The sequence below is a fragment of the Saitoella complicata genome (genome assembly GCF_001661265.1).
Source record: "Saitoella complicata NRRL Y-17804 unplaced genomic scaffold SAICOscaffold_10, whole genome shotgun sequence".
NCBI lineage: Eukaryota > Fungi > Ascomycota > Saitoellomycetes > Saitoellales > Saitoellaceae > Saitoella > Saitoella complicata.
The window spans coordinates 350,214-370,370 of NW_017567001.1; the positions used below are offsets into that span (position 1 = coordinate 350,214).

At 52.2% G+C, this 20,157-nt stretch overlaps 11 protein-coding genes across 11 annotated transcripts; 5 read left to right on the forward strand and 6 right to left on the reverse strand.

Moving 5' to 3' along the window:
- Positions 1–601: 601 nt before the first annotated feature.
- On the forward strand, positions 602–1,344 carry SAICODRAFT_25129 (uncharacterized protein; the record flags this gene model as incomplete). The annotated part of the gene is made up of 5 exons (XM_019166828.1): positions 602–688; positions 717–721; positions 867–954; positions 995–1,165; positions 1,198–1,344. The coding sequence occupies 5 exons, from the start codon at positions 602–604 to the stop codon at positions 1,342–1,344; spliced, it is 498 nt and encodes a 165-aa protein (XP_019024582.1).
- Positions 1,345–1,812: 468 nt separating this feature from the next.
- Positions 1,813–2,301, forward strand: SAICODRAFT_7182 (uncharacterized protein; the record flags this gene model as incomplete). Its single annotated transcript, XM_019170716.1, has 2 exons — positions 1,813–2,171; positions 2,223–2,301. The coding sequence occupies 2 exons, from the start codon at positions 1,813–1,815 to the stop codon at positions 2,299–2,301; spliced, it is 438 nt and encodes a 145-aa protein (XP_019024583.1).
- A 219-nt stretch (positions 2,302–2,520) lies between these two features.
- SAICODRAFT_41950 (DnaJ-domain-containing protein) lies at positions 2,521–3,258 on the reverse strand (the record flags this gene model as incomplete). Its single annotated transcript, XM_019168679.1, has 1 exon — positions 2,521–3,258. A coding segment is annotated over one exon (738 nt), but the record flags the coding sequence as incomplete, so codon positions are not given.
- A 251-nt stretch (positions 3,259–3,509) lies between these two features.
- Positions 3,510–5,079, reverse strand: SAICODRAFT_18957 (uncharacterized protein). Its single transcript, XM_019166038.1, has one exon. It carries the CDS (start codon positions 5,063–5,065, stop codon positions 3,578–3,580), a length of 1,488 nt encoding a protein of 495 aa, XP_019024585.1. The 5' UTR covers positions 5,066–5,079; the 3' UTR covers positions 3,510–3,577.
- Positions 5,080–5,272: 193 nt separating this feature from the next.
- SAICODRAFT_91984 (ATP-dependent metallopeptidase Hfl) lies at positions 5,273–7,678 on the reverse strand. Its single transcript, XM_019171780.1, has 2 exons — positions 7,561–7,678; positions 5,273–7,486 (listed from the first exon to the last, which is right to left on the reverse strand). Exons 1-2 carry the CDS (start codon positions 7,597–7,599, stop codon positions 5,369–5,371), a joined length of 2,157 nt encoding a protein of 718 aa, XP_019024586.1. The 5' UTR covers positions 7,600–7,678; the 3' UTR covers positions 5,273–5,368.
- A 260-nt stretch (positions 7,679–7,938) lies between these two features.
- On the reverse strand, positions 7,939–8,403 carry SAICODRAFT_115476 (uncharacterized protein). The gene has a single exon (XM_019165339.1). It carries the CDS (start codon positions 8,331–8,333, stop codon positions 8,073–8,075), a length of 261 nt encoding a protein of 86 aa, XP_019024587.1. The 5' UTR covers positions 8,334–8,403; the 3' UTR covers positions 7,939–8,072.
- A 1,263-nt stretch (positions 8,404–9,666) lies between these two features.
- SAICODRAFT_56446 (YTH-domain-containing protein) lies at positions 9,667–10,353 on the forward strand (the record flags this gene model as incomplete). The annotated part of the gene is made up of 4 exons (XM_019169448.1): positions 9,667–9,726; positions 9,774–9,856; positions 9,905–10,055; positions 10,108–10,353. The coding sequence occupies 4 exons, from the start codon at positions 9,667–9,669 to the stop codon at positions 10,351–10,353; spliced, it is 540 nt and encodes a 179-aa protein (XP_019024588.1).
- An 802-nt stretch (positions 10,354–11,155) lies between these two features.
- Positions 11,156–12,394, reverse strand: SAICODRAFT_91991 (3',5'-bisphosphate nucleotidase/inositol-1,4-bisphosphate 1-phosphatase). Its single transcript, XM_019171781.1, has one exon. The coding sequence runs from the start codon at positions 12,286–12,288 to the stop codon at positions 11,254–11,256; it is 1,035 nt and encodes a 344-aa protein (XP_019024589.1). The 5' UTR covers positions 12,289–12,394; the 3' UTR covers positions 11,156–11,253.
- A 193-nt stretch (positions 12,395–12,587) lies between these two features.
- SAICODRAFT_7188 (uncharacterized protein) lies at positions 12,588–13,117 on the forward strand (the record flags this gene model as incomplete). The annotated part of the gene is made up of 4 exons (XM_019170721.1): positions 12,588–12,763; positions 12,815–12,835; positions 12,899–13,053; positions 13,107–13,117. The coding sequence occupies 4 exons, from the start codon at positions 12,588–12,590 to the stop codon at positions 13,115–13,117; spliced, it is 363 nt and encodes a 120-aa protein (XP_019024590.1).
- Positions 13,118–13,206: 89 nt separating this feature from the next.
- On the forward strand, positions 13,207–13,750 carry SAICODRAFT_30157 (uncharacterized protein). The gene has a single exon (XM_019167606.1). The coding sequence runs from the start codon at positions 13,348–13,350 to the stop codon at positions 13,615–13,617; it is 270 nt and encodes an 89-aa protein (XP_019024591.1). The 5' UTR covers positions 13,207–13,347; the 3' UTR covers positions 13,618–13,750.
- A 76-nt stretch (positions 13,751–13,826) lies between these two features.
- Positions 13,827–17,801, reverse strand: SAICODRAFT_65502 (histidine kinase osmosensor). Its single transcript, XM_019170153.1, has 3 exons — positions 17,241–17,801; positions 14,289–17,120; positions 13,827–14,262 (listed from the first exon to the last, which is right to left on the reverse strand). Exons 1-3 carry the CDS (start codon positions 17,533–17,535, stop codon positions 14,141–14,143), a joined length of 3,249 nt encoding a protein of 1,082 aa, XP_019024592.1. The 5' UTR covers positions 17,536–17,801; the 3' UTR covers positions 13,827–14,140.
- Positions 17,802–20,157: the final 2,356 nt, after the last annotated feature.

Consider the following 20,157-nt stretch of genomic DNA (forward strand, 5'->3'; position numbering starts at 1 on the left):
TCAGAAGCTGACTGTTATATCTCCAGGTTAGCACCCACACCATTACCACCCAACCTATCGTGCCCAAGAAGTGTCAACGGGAGGCTGGAACGTACCATGATGATGTATCGCACTGGGCACCGACGTCCTTTTGGGCAATGTGAGCCAAGACACTGCATTAATCGCCAGGCCTCAGAAACCTGGTTTAACTGAATCTTTGGTCGTTCTGCCTCCTTGCTTCTTGACCCTTACGGGTGAAGGGCATGGTTGGGGGAAGATGCGCATAGGGATTGGTCGCTGACCCTGACCGCAGTGTGCTCGCTACACTATACACTTCTACGCACGTATTCTTCCGCGACCTCGTGTCCGGAGAGTGTAGGAAATCAGGAGTGAGGACGTCGACTGAATGGTGAGTTGCAACTCGGAGGAAAACGTGCAAAGCCAAAGAAAAGACAACGATATGATGATCCCCTTTAGATGACGAGTCAGATCGGCGTTAGCCATGCTGACAAACTTATTTTAATACCATTCATGCATTTCTGATCAATCGTTGTCTTTTTGGCTCTTGTACTTTTTTCGTTCGTGGCATGACACATGGACGTGTGCTGATATTCTTTCTTAGATGTCTTTTCATGTTCCTCCAACTTTGGACGACGACGCGCTTCGTTCTGGTGTTGCGGCCAAGGTGAATGACGGTGATGTCGATAAGGTTAGTTCAATGTCTTCTGCTTTCTGAGGCAGAGTACGCGAGGCTGCAATGGATGATATTACTATACCAATGACAAGCATATGTCCAAGGCCTGTGACAGGGCTCGTTGACGAGTGTTGTACCTGTCTGATGCAAACGCGTGCTCTCCTCACGGAAGCTTTCTTTTTCCGTCCAACAGGGATGCTAACAGCATCATCAGATATGTTTACGCTTTTGTCTACTACCATTTATCGGCATACCTTGGACCCTCCACACGCACCATCAAGGTTAGTCGTTTTCTCGCACTGCCAACATCCACCCAAAAAGCACGTTGTTCCATACAAGGATGAGATCTCAAACACTCAATCTCACGACGGTCTTCGTGAAGTCTTTACTTTTGACGATACTGCCGTTGACACGGCTACGAGTACTGAATTCTATGGAACAAAGCATTGCTTTTTTGGCGTGTTGGCGGCTGCTTTTGACTTGACCGTTGGGGTAGTTTTGGCTGACTTGTTTCTTTTTTTTAGATTTCTGCATGTTTTGTATCGACGTTTGATAGGGGTGTTTCGGAGCTGAGCTTTGATGCTTGGGCCTCAAATGTGATTGTGGGATATATTCCACGGGCAGGTTTGACGTTCTTGCAGCAATACGGTGTTGGATATGAAAGTTCGTAGGCTCCTCTCCATCACATACTCTGGTTTGAAACGCTGTCTTGCCGCTCCACATCGTCGAAGTGTCCGTGGTTCGCCGTCACGTAGAAGGGCCTTTGATCTTTCCCTGCGAGTGCTCTCGACCTTTTGCTTCGGGGTAATAAAGATTCAAAGACGACGAAAATGCCAGATACGGCCATACCATGATGAAAGCACAGGATCCCGTCCGATCTCCTAAGTTAAGCATCATAGGGCCCAGTCAGTACTAGCGTGGGAGACCAGCTGGGAATACTCGGGTGCTGTATCTTTTTGCTTTCTGCGTCCTGGTCGTGGTTTCTGGATCCCGGATTTGGTTAGATCACGTGGAGGTGCAACGTCGACTTGCTCTTTGTAACCAAACAAACGGCAATCGACGACCAGCACCATCAATTGCAATCTCAGCTTCGGACTCGTAATCGACACACTTTACATAGTTATAGAATTACCAACACCATGTCTGCACCAATCAGGGATCTGTTCTCCCACCTTACGAGCCCAAACACAGCCTCTGCCCCTAAACAAACGTCTACTCCTCTTGCCCCAGCACCTCCACCACCTCAAGAGCCTACAGTCCGCTTTGCGTTCACCACAGAGACGGTACAAGCACATCCTGGGTATCCATGGGCCGTTCCACCATATGCGGGCAAGACACCTGCCGGGGTAAATAATATGCAGGCTCCATCGAGGAACGGAGGAAAGACATGGGACAGCGACACTGAATCAAATGCAAATTCGGGTCTGCAATCAGGGGTCGCTGGGCAGAGGGGTTCGACTGGTGGATTTGGAGAGCAAGGGAAGAGGATCGCGATTAAGTAAGACGTTCACTGATCTCCCCCCAAGGTGGTTCTAACAATATCTTACAGGGGCCAGAAGGTTGCGCCGAAGTTGGAGAAGAGGGCTTTGAGTACTTGGGCGTCGGAGAAATTCAAGATTGTGGCATGAGAGAGGATGCGGACAGTGCATGAAAGAAACGTTGAGTGTTGTGCAAGGGTTTGTTTACGGCATGGATTAGACAAACGAGATCTAATATAGGTTCTTTCTTGATATACCGGGCAATTGCCTTTCTCTGACGCATAGACCCAAATATGCTTGCTTCTTCGACAACCAGATTTACTTGGTCCTCGTCCTCTTCTTTGCACCTGCACCCTCCGACTCCTCCTTCCTCTTTCCCTTCTTCGGCTTCGGCGCATACTTAGCCTCCATAGATTCAATCAAACTCTCCATTCGCCCTTGCTGTCTTTGCCTAATCAGCGCTCCCAATGCTGCCTCATCATCCGCCTTATTGCCCTTCTTCGTCTTTTTCAGATCCTTATCGAGACCCAATTCAGCAGCCAGTTCCTCTGCCTCCTTTGCTTCCTTCTGCGCCTTCTTCAGCCGTGCACCCGCTTCCTTCTTTGACGTGCTGGACCGGTATTTCTTGTATGCCTCCACCTCACCCGCCTCAATGGCAGCATCAATAATCTCGCGGAATCGTGCCTCGTCAGCCTCAACCTCGGAGCACATGATTTCTTCAAAGATCTTCTCTATATCTCCCTTGTTCGCCTTATACGACTCCAACAAATCCCCCCTCTCCTCCTCCGACCCCTGATACTCCTTCTTAAACTGTTCAATGGTCGTCCCATCAACAACCCCCTGCCACAACTCCTGAAAGTACTCATTCCAATCAAAATCCTCCTCACCAGCCGCGATCTCATCTGTTCGCCCCGTTTGATCATATCGTGCTCTTCGCTTTTCGTCGGAGAGGATGGAGTATGCGAAGGCAATTTCTTGGAATTTGAGGTGCGCTGCGTCTCGACTGTCGGGGGAGACTTTGTCAGGGTGGTGGGCGAGGGCAAGTTTGCGGTATGCGGTCTTGATCTCGGAGGCGGTCGCTGTGGTGGGAAGGGAGAGGACTTCATAGGGGTTGATGTCGGTGGGAGGGACACCGGCGTCGTGGTTGTCGTTGGAGTGGGTTGACTCGGCGTCAGACATTGTGATGGATTTTATTAACGTAATGGAGTGATGACTGAGGGATAAGAATCTGGATTGAAGGCAGTTGCGTGGTGTGAATGTGTTGAAAGCAAATACGCGACCGCGTTGAACTTACCCTTCCGAAAAAGGTTAGCGTGTATCTACGTTACCGTGGGATCAGCGGATCAGCGCACGGCGTCCCTCGATACAAACTTCTCACAAAAACACTTTTCTATATCGCTCGAGCTCAGGATCTTACAAACCAGACTTACACCAATCGCCCGTCCGTATGATATAACGGCATCCCCTCGACATGCGTATAAACATGTGCCAGATCCTTCCGGTCCTCCTCCCCCTTATAAAGAATCTCCCTCCTCCCCTTGAGCTTCCTCTTCACCTGCGCCTCCTTCGAATCCCCCAGTATGTCAGACGAAGCGAAATCAAGTTCATACACCCCACTCTCCGTACTCGCAAATATTTTGCCGTGTTCTGCCTGGACGGAATACACCGGACTTCTCTCCCTTCCCAAGAAGATACTCCACCCTCCATCCTTTTGTTTGGATGTTGAGGCGTACCGCGCGTCCCAGACTCTGATGACCCCGTTTCGTGCCGCACCGGCGATGATTTGGTGGCCCCCGGGCCCGTTGGTGGTGAGTGAGTATACGGCACTCATTGCGTCATGCGGATCCCGGAACTCGAGTTCGAGTTGGGGAGTGGAGAGGGGTGGAGCACGGAGGTCGTGAAGACGGACTGCGCCGTCGTACCAGCCGCTTAGGAGGGTTGAGGGGGTGTAGGAGCAGAGTCCGTACACGGCGGATTTGGTGAGGTTGTAGTCGGAAGCGGGGAAGGCATAGGTTTGTACGATGCTGGATGGGGTGAGGGTATGAAAGGATAGTGGGTGCGTACCGGATGAACCGATGGCGAATTCATTGGGTGAGGTTGGATAGACGATCCAGGGCCGTGAGGGGAGGAAGATTGTGGTGAGAGGTTTGGATGTGTTCTCGGCGGCGTCGCGGAGGTCGAAAAGGGAAATTTCTTGGGATGTTGAGGAGGCGGCGAGGAGTTTGTCCTTCCCAGCCATGGAAATGGATTGTACCGTCCCTTTCGAGAGCTTGTAGTGGTGTAGAATCTCCGGGACGTGAGTTTGTCCTTTCCGGGGTAACCGCACTCGGAAAACATTTCCGTTCACATGACTGACGATAGCCTCATCCTCCGTTCCCTCCACGAGCACAATGTCCGTGACATCGTCAACACCATCCTTCCCCAGTTTCCACACCTGCCACGGTCTTGTCGTCCCACCCGACAAACTCCTGTCCTGCCGAAAACCTCGCCGTGGTGCCGGCGGCGGCGGCGTACTGTCCTGCTGCCCAAGCCAAAGTAAGTGCAGTTCAGGCCCAACCCCAACAACGATCTTCTTCCCATTAACCCTAACAACCGGCATCGACTTCCCCCTCCACCGTCGGCTAATCAACGATGCCGTAAACGTATGCGCATCCCACGCCCGATCAATCGCCGTACCAATGGCGGCTTGGTCTTGCCATGATAGAGCGGATACGTCGTGGGTTATGTTGTGCCATCTTTGTGCGCGGACGTAATGTTTCCAGCCGTAGTGGTTTGTGAGGACGTTGAAGCGTCGGGAGACTAGGGACAAAGCGGCGAGATCGGCGGCGGAGAGGAAGGGATAGAGGCCATGGATTAGATCTTGAGGAAGCGAGGTGAATGTAGTGGTATCATTGGTATCGTTGGCATTTGTCATCGTCTTCAAAAGGGTTGGTGGTGGTTGGTCGACCTTTACCAGTCAATCTCGCCTCAAGGCTCTCAATGATCTCTGTGGCGAAGTTAGAGTTGCGATACGACAGGCGAAAGACAGGGACTGCAGCAACAGGAAACCCGACAAATGTCCCAAGTCATAAAGCTCAATACTAATTATTCCGATGTATTGCTATACGTCAATCTAATTGTAACGGAAGATGTTCAGAGATGAGAGATGCTATGCCGTACGCCAACCTTTTATCCAAAAAGCGCTAGCAAATGCACATACTGTATGTACATCAATAACTTATAATGTCGAAGGGTACTGCTTGCTGATCCGGCCCCCCTTCATCACAGTCCTGATCTCCTCCGCCGTAAGCGTCTCGTACTGAACAAGCGCATGCGCCAACCTATCCAACTCATCCCTTTTCTCTCTCAGGATCCTCCTCGCTCTCGCCTCAGACGCCTCAATCATCGTACGGATCTCACTCTCAATGACCTGCTTCGTCTCCGTTGAAAGTTGCTCGTAGTCTCCTCCAGTCCATCGAACAGGACCAACCTTATCCGAGAATCCCCATTGGGTGACCATGGCCTTCGCCACGTTAGTAGCATTGGCGATATCACTGCTAGCACCACTCGTCACGTTCTCCTTTCCGTAGACCAACTCCTCAGCCACACGACCTCCCATAGCAACATCAATCTGACTGATATACTCGGTCTTGGAGAAAGAGTCCTTATCCATATCCGGTAGCGAGAACGTAATACCCAAAGCCTCACCACGGGGCATAATGGTAGCTTTGTACAGAGGCATCGCCTTCTCGGCGTAAATCGCCATCATCGCATGTCCACCCTCATGGTACGCCGTAGCCAGCTTCTGAGCCTCCGTGGAGACCTTCGTTTTTCGTTCCGCACCCATCAAGATCTTATCCTTCGCCCACTCCATGTGGTTGAGATTCACCGCCAGCGCACCCTCGCGACTAGCGCGGACAGCGGCGGTGTTGATGAGGTTAACGAGGTCGGCACCAGACATACCTGAGGTTCCACGCGCGATGAGTTCGAGGTTGACTTGGGGATGAAGAATGATGTTCTTGGCGTAGTGTCGAAGGACTTCGACACGGCCACGGACGTCTGGGAGGGGGACAACGACGTGCCGGTCGAAACGGCCGGGGCGGACGAGCGCTGGATCGAGTTTCTTGGCGAAGTTGGTAGCTCCGATAATGACGATATTCTCATTCGAGTCGAATCCATCGAGCTCAACCAGCAACTGGTTCAAGGTCTGATTGTTGCTCCAGCTCTGTTTGTCATCACGTGAACCACCAACAGCATCGAGCTCATCGATGAAGATGATACACGGCGCGTTCTTCTTCGCCACGTTGAAGAGGTCACGAATGCGCTTCGCACCAAGACCAACAAACATCTCCTCAAATTCAGACCCAGACGTGGAGATGAACGGAACACCAGCCTCACCAGCAACAGCCTTCGCAAGCATAGTCTTACCCGTACCCGGCGGTCCCTTCAACAACACACCCTTGGGCAACTTTCCACCCAACGCCGTAAACTTCATAGGATTCCTCAAGAACTCCACAACCTCCTGCAAATCCTCCTTGGCCTCATCAACACCCTGTACATCACTAAACCTCACCTTCGGCACAGCCGGATCGTCGGGTTGAAGCATCTTCGATCCGCGGCCCTCGCCGAGCTGCGCTCGCGCCATGTTGATCATGGTGTACGCAATACCGCCAAACATGAGCAAGCCGAGGACAGACTTGAGGAAGGACATGACGCTGTCGAATGGACTACTGGTGACTTGGACATGGATCGGCTTGTCTTCCGTTCCGTATTTCCTGCCCCCAGTCTTCGAGGGACCGGCTTTGCCCCGGCCCCCACCCAGGATATCGAAGGGAGACTCCGGAGCTTCTTCACAAGCACGGATATATAACTCCGTACACTCATCATCCCGGGCCACGCCAGCGGTCTCATACCTCTCTACAACCGCCTCAGGATGTCCCTTATCCAAACACGCCGAGTAGAACTTGGCTTGAGCGGCTGCGTTGCTTGGCATCGCGTTTGCGTTTTGTTGAAGACGAAAGAGGTAGGAGTCGTGTCGGGATGCTGTTGACATATGGCGGATCGAAGAGGGCATGGAGGGAGTGCGGAAGAGGGTTGTGAGGGGGGTGGGGAATGGGGAAGAGGCAAGACGTATCCTGGGGCTGAAGTGTCGAGAAGTAGGCATCGCTGGGACGGGGATCGGCTGCAATGCGAGCTCCCTCGAGGGCAATATTCGCAGAGCGTCAAAAGACGCAATATCCTTCATGAAGTCTGGCAGGTCGATCCGTGGTTGGTGCGACGTAACCTGGGGATTTGGCCTTGGTCGTGCCATCAACGGCGACAGCACATATCGTAGAGAATCGAGCGCTATTCCAACCTACAGTCCGTTATCAGCCTCCATTCCATATGCATTTCGCACGAAGGCAAATGGCAAAAAAAAGAGTGACGTACCTGTTGGAGGAGCGCTGAACCTTGCGAGTACATCGCCATGCGATCAGAACTGGTTGCGACCACCGGTTACTTGGAATAAACTCCTAAGGTTATTCGAGTGATGGTCGATCGGTTGGTGTTTCAGGCGGGTTCGTATGTCGGCGCCGGCACTCCGCGAAATCGATGCCGCAGCTGAACGTTCCCGAAGAGCAGCACGTACGTAATCCAGAATAATGTCAGGTTAAAGCTCGGCTGTGAGTTCCCAAAACCTCGTAAACTTAGATAATGACATACTGGAAATGGCTCATGTACAAAGGTACGTTATGGACTTTTACAATCACAATAGCGTGTGACGGGTCGGTGCCAGGTTTCGGAGCAAGAGGACATCGACAAGTTCAGATACTGCCGAGGAGTCTCATGCCCTGCCAATTACGGGTTGCCATGTACCAGCTTAATCATCCCATTTACCCCCGATCTCCTCTCAGTTGCCGCGGAAGACGGACCTGAGGCGGGGCTCAACGTGAACGGGCCCTTCATTCTTCGCATTTGCCGTCCGCATGCCCAGGCGTGACCCAATCGTACCGGTACCGCACCGCGCCGGCTGAATAGAGTATGAAACCTTCTATCCAGTCAATTTGAATTTGCCGTTGCACATGTGAAATAGGTCCAGACTCGTGATTCGTCATCTCGTCATTGTCGGTGTGCTCTGTATTTGAACGGTGCATAACCCCACCTGTCCTCCATCGAATAAGCAGTGACAGGAGTAGGAGGTGATACAGAAGTACCACAATCATCCAACAAGTAACGAACAGCAAAGATGAGGTAGGGAAGCGTCAAGGGTTAGAGTTTATCACTCTGCTGACAGTAAACCCCTTACAGCTCCTTTTCCCGCCATCCATCCATGGCATACGAAACCTTGCAAGAGACGAGACCCTCTGCCTGGAACAGGAACTCAGAGCCTGAAATCCCGAACAATTTCCTTCAGGAAGACTACAACACGGCACCCGGTTCCGTTCTCTGGGACGAACCCCGTTCCTTCGCGAGGCAGAGGACGCCTTCGACAGAGTCATCTTATGAGGGTATTGAGGAGTGTGGCACCATGACTTGCAGAAGCTAACTTCTCGTACAGCAGAATTGAACAACAGGGCCCGCCGTCCTCGTCCATTGACTTTGGCTTCGCCACGCCATATTCACCATGCGTACGGCGCCGAAGAGCATTACGACCCTCCTTCCTCTAGTCTGCCTCGTGGCGCCCAGTCTGCTCTTCTCGCCGACTCGTCTATCTGGAGTCCGCAGGAGTACGATGTAGTCCAGGCCGGTGTCCGTCCGTCGCCTTCTCCCGCATATGGCAACCAGAAGCACATTCGTACGGCTTCTGAGCCTTTTCACGTGCACGAAGGCACCTTCGACCGCCGTGACTCAATGTTGAGGTCTCAAGTCGAGGGAGACGACAATGCCGTCATGGGCTCCTCGTACGGGAGTCAGTACGGATTGGACGAACGCCGGACCTATCGTCACCAAATCCCCCTCACTCCTCCCAATGGCCGCTACGACGACCACCGCTCATCTTGGCCATCCCGTGCACCCCCCGCTGCCCCCGTCTACCCCGGCACCCCTCTCGCCACACCTCCAGAACACACAGTCAACGGGCGTAACCGTCCACTCTCCGATACCCGCCACTCATGGAGCGACGCCTCCCTCGAACGCTACCGTACCACCAACGCTACACAGACCTACCCCGAAATCACACGCTTCCCGCGGCGTCAGACATCGCTTAATCTGAGTGCCTTGAGGTTTACCCCGATTGATGCCGGAGCAGCGACGGATTCGCTCGCTGCTGGTGTTGAGGCGATGAATATCCATTCGCGTCATCGTCGTGCGCCATCTGATGCCTCAACCGCCGGATCCGCGTCCTCATCATTGCACAACACATTCTTCGATTCTGCCTCGCCGTGGGGTACGAATTGGGGTGAACGCTCTCTCACCCTTCAAACCCAGCCTGTGCCACAGCAGATCCCGTGGGGCGGAAACCAGCAACCGACAAGGACATTCACAATCAGTCCCCCTCCGATCGCGTTGGACGAGAAGGCGGCCGATAGGGCGGGAATTAACCCGGATACGTGTGCGATGCCGGCGTTTGCGAGGTATTTCGTGATTAAGAGTTATAGTGAGGATGATATTCACAAGGTAAACGTGTTTGGCTTCCTATCAGGACTAGGCTAACACCTTCACAGTCACTCAAATACGGAATTTGGGCCAGTACGGAAATTGGGAGTAAACGTCTCGACCGCGCTTTCAGGGAAAGTTCGGATCAAGGGTGATGAAAAACTGCGATGACTAGGCATGTTAGCTGACTTCATTACAGACCCATCTACCTTTTCTTCAGTGTCAACGCTAGCGGCATGTTCTGCGGTGTTGCACAGATGGTCACGCCTGTTGATCATCGTGCCTCAAGTGGGATTTGGGCCCAGGACAAATGGAGGGGCCACTTTGGTATTCGTTGGATTTTCGTGAAGGTTCGGAGGGTCTTCGTTATCACATATCGTTGCGCTAACATCGTCGGAACAGGACATCCTCAATGTCGTATTGAAACACATCCGTGTCTGCAACAACGACAACAAACCCGTCACCAACAGCCGTGACACACAGGAGTTAGAGGCATATGCCGGAAGGGAAGTCTTGAGGACTTTCGCCCTGTTCCAGGAGAAGACCGGAATCTTGGGTGACTGGCGCGCTCATGTGTTGAGGCAGAGGAGGGCGAGTGCTGCAAGTGTGAGTGCAAGTGCAAGTGGAGGGATACAAGGAGGATTCTGAGATGGGAGAACGGACAATCTTGTGCGAGATGGGCATGAACTTTCTAATGCTGGTTTGGGAAGTCGTCGAGGTACATTTTAGTTTTTTTGTTAGACAGTTGAGTTAGCTGCGGTACCGGGTCTTTCATTGCTCTGGATTTGGTGGATATGATATCGGCGGCCCGATGGGTGCATCGCATCGTTGGTCTTTTTGATTTTTTAATTTTTGGAGGGTTACCATACATACTGGACACTTATCTTGGAGTAAGTCTCTGACGTGAGTTAGAATATCATTTTTACTGCTGGGGAGCATCTTGGCGAATGACCCCGTGTGGACAGGCGGTCATGAGAACACGCACATGCCCTGGCTCGACGCGAGTCTGATCATCCACCCCTCCCTCTGTATTTGCAACCTAGCCAAGGTTGAAATCTCACCACCAGAGTATTTGGAGCTGAGAACGATTGCCCACCATCATCTAGCTGCTCGAACTTGTCATATCTCCAAACGATAAGCACGTCTGTCTTCTTCCCACGCCTCACTAGTCCTCTTCGCTAACGCTCTTACTAGGTTATGGTCACCAAACCGCCGAACATGAACGCTGGTAGCAACAAGGGTGTTTTGCTGCTCTATGGGCAGCTGCTACTTTCGTAATCGTCTTCTCCGGCCGTCTCTTTGCTAGGCCTGCCGGCAATGCTGGCAGGAAATACGTGGAGCAGGGGTAACATTAACGTTGAGGAGCAGCACGTGTGGTGGAGCGACTTTCATGCTCAATCCTTTTTACGGAAAGTGTACGGGGTGTTCCTAATCTTTAGATTTTCATGATCGCGATGCTGGTGGATATCACTCGTTCGTTGGACCGGAAGGTGATTGTTCAGCTTCTATAGCGCTATGCTGGGCTGGCAATCACAGTATCGTACACATCTACTTAGCAACAATATTATCCCCCATAACCCCCCTAACAACCTCCATAACCCGTCCATGCACTCCAACCGGCGCAGCAATAACACCCTTATTCGCCCTCAACGTCCTCCCCATGCCAAAGTCTAACCTCTTTCCAAACATATCTGTAACCTTCCCACCTGCCTCCTCGACAATAACGACACCACTCGCATGATCCCAGATCTTCTCCTCGTATGTTGCGGAGACAGGGAGACGGAGGTAGATGTCACCCGAGCCACGCGCGATGGAGGCGTATTTGGATTGGGAGTCCATGCGCACAGAGGGGGCGGTTATGCCGAGTGCAGTCGCAATGGAGTGTTGGGTTGTGTGGGCAGAGTGTCCGGATTCAACGGATTCGCAGAACGTGGCTTCGGCGGTGGAGGAGATCGTGCGCATAGTCACCTGGGCGTCTCCCGAGTCTGAGTGAAGGGAGCGTTGAAATGACCCTTGGCCCTTGATTGCGTGCGTGATGATTCCGCGCTCGACACCCTCAGCTTCGATTCCGGCGGTTTTGTCGACGGGGAGGTTGGGGCATCCGATTACGCCAAGCTCGACTTCGCCGTCTTTGATGAGGGCAAGGCAGACTGCGTATTGTCCTCCTCTCAGGAATCCCTTCGTACCATCAATAGGGTCCAATGCCCACATCCGTCCCTTATCACTCCCAGCATATGATCCACGGTCGATCATCGCACACATCTCCTCCTCATCCTTGATGAGCCCGGGCAATCCCTCCTCCACAACACCCCTGACCAAGTCCCAAACCTTTGCTTTCAACTCTGTATTTCCCTGGAGAACGGCGGAGTCCTCTTCACCTACAACTGGATCCTCGGGGAAGTCACGAGCGAGGACAGCGTTGACGAGGGCTTGAGCACCGAAGTCAGCAATGGTGACAGGAGATTTGTCATCCTTAGAGACAGTGGAGGCGCCAGCGAGGGAGCGGAAGATTTTTTCGGTGAGCTTGGAGGCTAAAGTGACTGCGCTCAAGGCGGTTTGCTTCTCGGTAGCAAGGTAGGACATATTCCGAATGAAAGAAGGTGAGGGAAGTCGGATCAGGCGGAGATTTGGTCGGAAGAACAGATTGCTGGTGGCGAGAGCTCTACGATGTCTGGGTATTAAATCGCTGCAGCTGCTGCAGGTCGTCGAGGCAGCCTGTACGTACGGTAGGTTATACCTCGGTCTGCTGTGCATGCATACCGGTACTTGTTCTGCCGAATATGGATTGTCTTCGTTACACCACCGCGTCCGCCAACACCCCACACAAAACGCGACCTCCAAGAACTCACGAAACAAATCAAACACGCCGAACAACCTCCGCCATGCTACAGTCCCGGAACGTCAACAAGGAGAACGCGTTCGCCGTCCGTCCGAAGACGCCTGCTGCGAAGGGATTGAAGTTCAGTGCAAAGACGCCATTTGGAGACGAGAATGTGCGTGCATCGATGATGGTGAAGGGGTACAAAGTTCAACTCGAACGCGTTTATTACCCCAATTGGTAGGCTCTGGTATACTGATGACAGAATCATCGTACTGACCTACGGCATAGGACGAAGGAGAATTCCTTTAGGTGAGCAGAACACCAATGTTCGCAAACTCGCACCACCATCAACAGGTAACCACAACAAAGCAGACTCTCCTCCGCAAAACGCCGAACACCAAAACAAGCATCACCCGAAGTCTTCAAAGATGTACATCAGCAGCTTTCACAGAAACTCGAGCAAGCACAGATTGCCGAGGAGGAGATTGAAATCCCGGATATTGAATATATGCCACCTCGTAGACTGGGTATGCTTTGCCTCATTTTCTTTTCCAAGATAAATGCTGATGGAAATGTACAGAAATCCCATGAGAACCAGAAAACTGCTCCCTAGTTGATTGGTCTGCCCTCGGCAGCTACCGACCATCCATAAGCGCATACATGGACTGCCTCGACGACCAAGGACATACATACATCGAACGTGAAGATGCAGAGCTGTTCAAGGATCAATCTTTGAAGAAATACCCGTGGGTCCAGATGTGGAGGTGTAGAAGCGGTGACAGAGAAGAAGGAGGTGAAGACAGGTTGAGAGGAAGAGAAGTATGAGCAATACGGGCGGGGTGCCAAGTTATTTGATGCCGACAGCTGCGGCAAGGTCGAGGCAGGTCAATGTGTTTGCTACTGAGTCTACGAGGAGAGCGGTGTCGAGCACAACTACGAGGAAGTCCCTCATCAATTCGAGGCTAACTTCGTTGACGACGACCTCGCGCACCACGCGCCCGGCGCAGCCAAAATATGAACCTTTGTTTGCTGGTATGAAGCTTGATGTGTACGAGTTTGACGAAGATGATACATTCCGTATTGAAGTTTGAGGTTGAGTGTGATGGAACGAAGGCATGTCATATCATTTAGTGGGTTCTTTGTTCGTAATGGTGTTTGGGTTATTGGGGCATTTATTTCCGGGGTTCTTTCTATATCTTCTAATCACCGGTTGGTCAAGTCCCTTGTTCCAATTCTCATCTGCCGAAGCCGATATTTCACTTCCTGATCATAGAGCTCCTCGTTTACAGGTGCACAAAGACGCCCAGCGTCATCTTAATTGTATGCAAGTGTAATACATCTAACGCCTACGCGATCGTTCCATATCCTAAGACAAAAGAAAAAGTAAAAAAAGAGGAGCAATGTCAAGTACAAGAAGCGCTCATAAACCCTGTTCCCAATAACCATTCCATCCCATCTCCATCTCGAATGTACATGTATACAATAAGCAAAAAAGTAACACCCTACTCCTTAGCAGTATGGTGTCTGTTCAAGGGAGGCATAACCATGCTACCTGGCAACGTCTCACTCGCGGCAGTAGGCTGCGTTCCAATATCTCCGGGAACAAAGCCCAACTCAGCCGGGACATCGCCCTCTCCCGGAGTCGAAGGCCTGCTCACCTCGGGTCCAGACTGACTTCTCGAATACCTCACCTTCGAAGGCGAACCCGGAGGAATCTGATCGTGCTTCGCGATCTTCTGAACGTAAGATCCACCAAGGGTACCACACTTATTCACAGTCTGCATCAACTCGCTCATGCGCAGAGGCTTAGTGACATACTCGTCCATACCGGCCTGCAAACACTTCTCACGATCACCCAACATGGCGTGAGCAGTGAGTGCGATAATCGGAAGACGTGGTCCACCTTTCTCCTCTTCCCACTCGCGAATCTTGGCGGTAGCTTCAAATCCGCCCATAACGGGCATCTGCACGTCCATGAGGACGACATCATACATCTTCGACTTGACCGCCTCGACGGCTTGCAAACCGTTCTCGACGACCTCGACACGATGATGGAACTTCTCCAGGATCTTGACAGCAAGCTTCTGGTTAACCAAGTTATCCTCTGCAAGAAGGATATCAAAGGTAACGGCCTTGTCTGACGACGACGGCGCAGCACGACTCTCAAGCGCAGGCAAAAGCGCAGTACCGAGATCAACGACGTTCGTAGGCGTGTTAGCGTACGAAGTAATCCCCAAATCCAAACACTCCTTCAAATTGAGATGCGGAATAGAAGGCGTAACGAGCACAACAGGAATATACCGGAGATGATTAATACTCCTCAACCTCATCGCACTTTCCAAGCCATCTACACAGATCGTGTCAAACAAAGGCACATCCTTCTTCCTTGTATTCGCCTCATCGATCGAACGGACAACATACGGGTTCAACCCAAGCTCCTTGATGACAGACGCAGCACCAGTCATGTCAGGCAACGTATCAATAAACAAGATGCTCTTCCCCCTAAACGGCTCCAACTTCTGTATGATCGCCGCGGGCGAAGGATCGTCGAGTCTACACGTAAGCGTGAAATAGAACTTCGAGCCCTTGCCAAACTCGGACTGTACCCACATCTCACCGCCCATCAAATTCACCAAGCGTTTCGAGATGGAGAGCCCCAACCCGGTACCACCAAACTTACGCGTCGTAGACCCGTCAGCCTGACAGAAAGTGTCAAAGATGATATCGAGTTTATCCTCCTGAATTCCGATTCCAGAATCCTCGACGCAGAACTCAAGCACGATCTGGTTAAACGCACGGCTGACGTAGCGAACACTCAAATTCACTCCACCCTCACTCGTAAACTTGATTGAGTTTCCAATAAGGTTAGTAATGACCTGACGCAACCTAAACGGATCTCCAATCAACTGATCCGGGAGTTTGTTCTCCATATCATACGTCAAATCCAGGTTCTTCTGGCTAGCCTTCACCGTCAAAGTCTTGAGAACGCCAAAGACCGCACTCCTCAACGAGAACGGAATCTCCTCAACCGTCATCCGATTCGCCTCGATCTTCGAGATATCGAGGATATCATCGATAATCAGCAACAATGAATTCGCCAAATTCTGGACAATCAGCAAATTCTCCCTCTGAGTCCGATTCAACTCCGTCTCGAGCGTCAACATCGTCATTCCGATAATTCCATTCATTGGGGTACGAATCTCGTGGGACATGTTGGCCAAGAACTCACTCTTACTCCTATTCGCCAACTCAGCCGCCTCACGCGCCGCAGTATTCTTCTGGATACTCTCACGAAGATTGAACACCATCTGGTTAATCTTCGTCTTAAGCGTATCCATCTCACCACTCGCCTCGACAGTAATGAAACGTGTGAAATCACCATCTGTCGCAGCAGCAGTAATCTGCGCAAATGCACGCACCTGGGAGGTCAAGTTCGACGCCATCTGGTTGACGTTAAACGTGATCTCCTTCCAGAGACCATGAACGTCATTGACCTGTGCCTGCACACCAAGTTTTCCATCGACACCGACTTCCTTTGCGACTCTTGTCACCTCACCCGCGAAAACACGCAACTGATCAACCATCTTGTTGATCGTGCTCTTGAGTTCCAAAATCTCTCCCTTGGCCTCGACCTCGATCTTACGGTCGAGGTTACCCATGGCGACGGCTGTGGTGACTTGTGCGATCGAACGGACCTGGTTCGTCAAGTTTGTCGCCATGTGGTTGACGTTATCCTGTAACTCCTTCCACGTTCCCTCGACATCCTCGACAACAGCCTGCTGCCCAAGGCGTCCCTCGGTTCCGACTTCACGTGCAAGCGTCGAGACTTGCTGCGTGAACTGCTGCAACTTATCCACCATGCTATTGATCGTGACCTTCAAGGCCTCAATCTCACCCTGCGCATGGACCTCGATCTTCTTCGACAAGTCACCGCGAGCGACGGCGGTAGTGACTTCCGCGATGGAACGCACTTGACCAGTCAAGTTACTCGCCATAACATTCACGTTATCCGTCAACTCCCTCCAACACCCCTCAACACCCCTAATCTCCGCCTGCCCTCCCAACCTCCCCTCCGTACCAACCTCCCTCGCAACCCTCGTAACCTCATCCGAAAACTCCCTCAACTTCCCCACCATGTTATTAATCGTCGTCTTCAACTCCGCAATCTCACCCTGTGCATGAACCTCAATTTTGCGACTCAAGTCTCCCTTCGCTACAGCCGTCGTAACTTGTGCGATGGAGCGGACTTGGTTTGTGAGGTTGAGGGCCATGACGTTTACGTTGTCTGTCAATTCGCGCCAAGTACCTTCCACATCCTTGATGGTAGCCTGACCACCCAACCTACCCTCCGTCCCGACTTCACGTGCCACACGCGTAACCTCAAGCGCAAACACCCTCAACCGATCAACCATCTCATTAATCGTACTCTTCAACTCCAGAATCTCGCCTGCGCCTCCACTCAACCCCTCACCATAATCGGCACCACACTCGGACGTGCCGGGGGTAGCAGGTTGGGGTGAATGCTGGATGGAGATTTTCTTGGAGAGGTCACCTTTTGCGACGGCTTTTGTTACTTCACCGATTTTGCGGAGGGCTTCGAGGAAGTTTTGAATTTCGCAGGTGCGGGATTTATCTTGTGCTTCGAGTTCGTGGACGCGTTGTCTCAACCTTTCCACCTCAGCGCGGTCATCGTCGAAGTATCCAGGTGTCGTACCATTTCCGTTGCTAGGACTCGTGCCCGGCGTCGGAACTTGAAGGAGGAGGGAAGAGCCAGTAGTACTGGGCGTGGTGGGGAGTTCATCGCCGGGAAGATGAGCGGGTGTCGGTAACCCATTCACCCTCGCCGCATGCTGCTGTAAATACCCCGCAACATTCCGTAACTCAGCTTCGACCACAGGGCTGTGTGGATACGTAATCTTGTTCGGAGGAAGAGGGCTCACGGTCAGCGAGCGCAGGATGTCGACGAGACCTTGTTCGTCAATCGCCGAGGTCGCCATCGCGCTGGTCATCGACGTTGTGATTGTAAGTTTCTAAATGTAACTGGCGTAAAGATTCCGGGAGTAAATGCTATCCTCCGTTCAACGGGGTAAAGCGACCGATATCGATGTGCGGTGTGCGGAGTGCGAAGTGCGGTGTATAGATAAGAAAGAGCGGGGCTTGGCTGCCGAAACACTCGACAATCTAAAGCTCAAACTCAGAGCTTCTATGTCGTCGCCTCGTAAGTAAACGCTTCAGAAGTGTGAAAGCTGATCGTCGAGGATGAGAAGGATGGAAGGTTTAATTGGTTATTGCTCGTCCGCCCTTCGCCTCTTTGTTGCATGTTTAGGCTTAAGCTTGCTCCACCCTGGTCGATGGTAGTGTTAAACAAGCGCGCGCGAAGAAGGTGAGCCCAGTGAGCCACGGCGGTTCAGCGCGTGTAAATAATGGGTAATCGATGCGATCGCTCGTTCTGAACGTCAATCTACCGTTGACCCATCCCCTATTCCTACTGCTTCTATGGAAGAATCACGATCAGATCTCCTTCGACCGATTGCCTCCTCTACTCCTCGGCCTTCACAAGAGCTGTCGCTCTCACCTGGACGCACAACATGGCTTGGCAACTACCCGCGCGCGCATGAACTCCCACACCTGGTGCGGGTAAAAGGAGCGACCCTGATATGTATCTGATCCATGCTCTCGTACCTCCCCCGCCCATCGAAACATGAAGGCCTGATATCGCTGATGCATGAAAACGTTAAGCTTATTCGCCACGCCATCGACGTGCGGGTACGTTTGACGTGTATCGGGTCGCAGGAGGGGGTGGAAGATCATTTTCCCGTCCGGCAATTTCGAGGCGGTGTCGGTGGAGACAGCTGGCGGGGCATATACCCCGGATTATGCAGGCTCCTCTGACTGTACTCCATGTGCTCCATGCCCCAGCTCTAGATCTCGAGTTAAGAGCAACTCGCGAACTCACCCGTTTTCGCGTGCCCGTCTCCCAGCCCTCCATGCTCACTGGTCCGTGATTGTGCAATTGGAGCGTTGAGTTTATTGCTGAGGCCACATACGTGTGCGGTCCGCAGGCATGAGTGATCTACCGATCCCCTTCGTGGGGGCTGCGGGAGTGGCAGAACCGCTAGGCGCCCTTGGCTGCAAGGCTTGCGGGAGGGCTGTTCTGCCACAGACTCATATGCATGTGCGCGCGCAGACTCGGGATTTGGGGACGTCGGAAAAACACGGTTGTTATAATCCAGGGGATAACACGCTAAGCTCTGACCAACCCTTACAAAACATAGACAGTCCTGATCATTCCACACCCCCGTTTCTTCAAACCACACCCCGCGCGCCGAAAATTGAGGAGATCAGAGCAGAAACAAGATGAATAAAATTATTTACAGTAGCAATATGTACACAAATAAATTCCTGACGCTCCCACGCTTCCATCAAGGTCCATATGGACCAAAATAATTCCTAGGCGGGCCCGGAGGAGGCCCGTAAAACCTTTGATGCCCCGGAGCACCCATGGGAAGGTTTCCACCAGCCATAGATGCCATCGGGGGCAATGAATAGCCGACTGAGGGTCCTTGAACTGGATGCCCCGATTGGGGAGGGTAATCGAACAATTTGGCGGCGGTGGGGAATACCTTAGCATTTGCATGCATAAGGGCAAGCTCGCGGTCCGTGACGATGACAAGAGGTGTAAGGTAATCCATCAGCTCCGAGTACATACACATTGCCCAGAGATAGTCCTCCCGAGTCTCCCTAGAGAGGAAGCACAATGCTGAGGTGAACGAAGTGTTGCAACAAGTCATCCCGACGATATGAAGGAGGGGCATCTCAAACTTGTTGGTTTTGTAGGTGCAATCCATGACGAAGACGTTTCGAAAGCGTTTCGTGAAACTTACAGATTGTGGGTGGGTGAAGATTAGGCTGGTAATGCGATTTTCGTTGTCCACCCTCTTCCGGAAAGGCAGGCCTTCTTCTTCGAGTTTGTTCGTCCCCCTCTCAACGTCTTTGATCTGGGTGGCTGTGAGTTTCCTGTGCTGGGGGAGTGCCGTGGGATCCATTACGGGCTCATGGTTGTGCTTCCCGTTCTTCATCGATAACTCCCAATCTTCTGTTATCCCAGAGAGCTTGCCAACAAGCTTGAAAGGGCAGCCGTGGGCCTTGTGGTTTGATTTGCGCTGACAGGAAGTGCGGTCAAGATTATAGCGATTTCTATACTCGCCGCCACGGGTACATTTTAGCCATACTTTGCCGGGTTTGGATCGCTCAGTTGCAATGGCATAGCCACGGGGCTTGGCCCAGGCCTGGGCATAATTCTTGAGCTCTTCCAGGGTAGGGAAAGAGGCATCAGGTGGAGGATCCATTTCTGTCTCCTACAGCTGAATTTAATGCTGTTTTGTGTGGTTGTTATGCTCTGATCTTCTCAATTTTCGGCGCGCGGGGGTGTGGTTTGAAGATTTAGGGGTGTGGAATGATCAAGACCCTTTTCAGCAGGCGGTTCGGTTAGCTCCCGCTCACGTGAATATCCATGGTGGTGAGATTGCCTTGAGGCAGGTTGAGCAACGTGTCTACGCAGATCATGCGCAGACCCTGAGTGATACCTGCAGAAATTTCCTAATTGGGCGTCATCCGCCCGCACGTAGGCG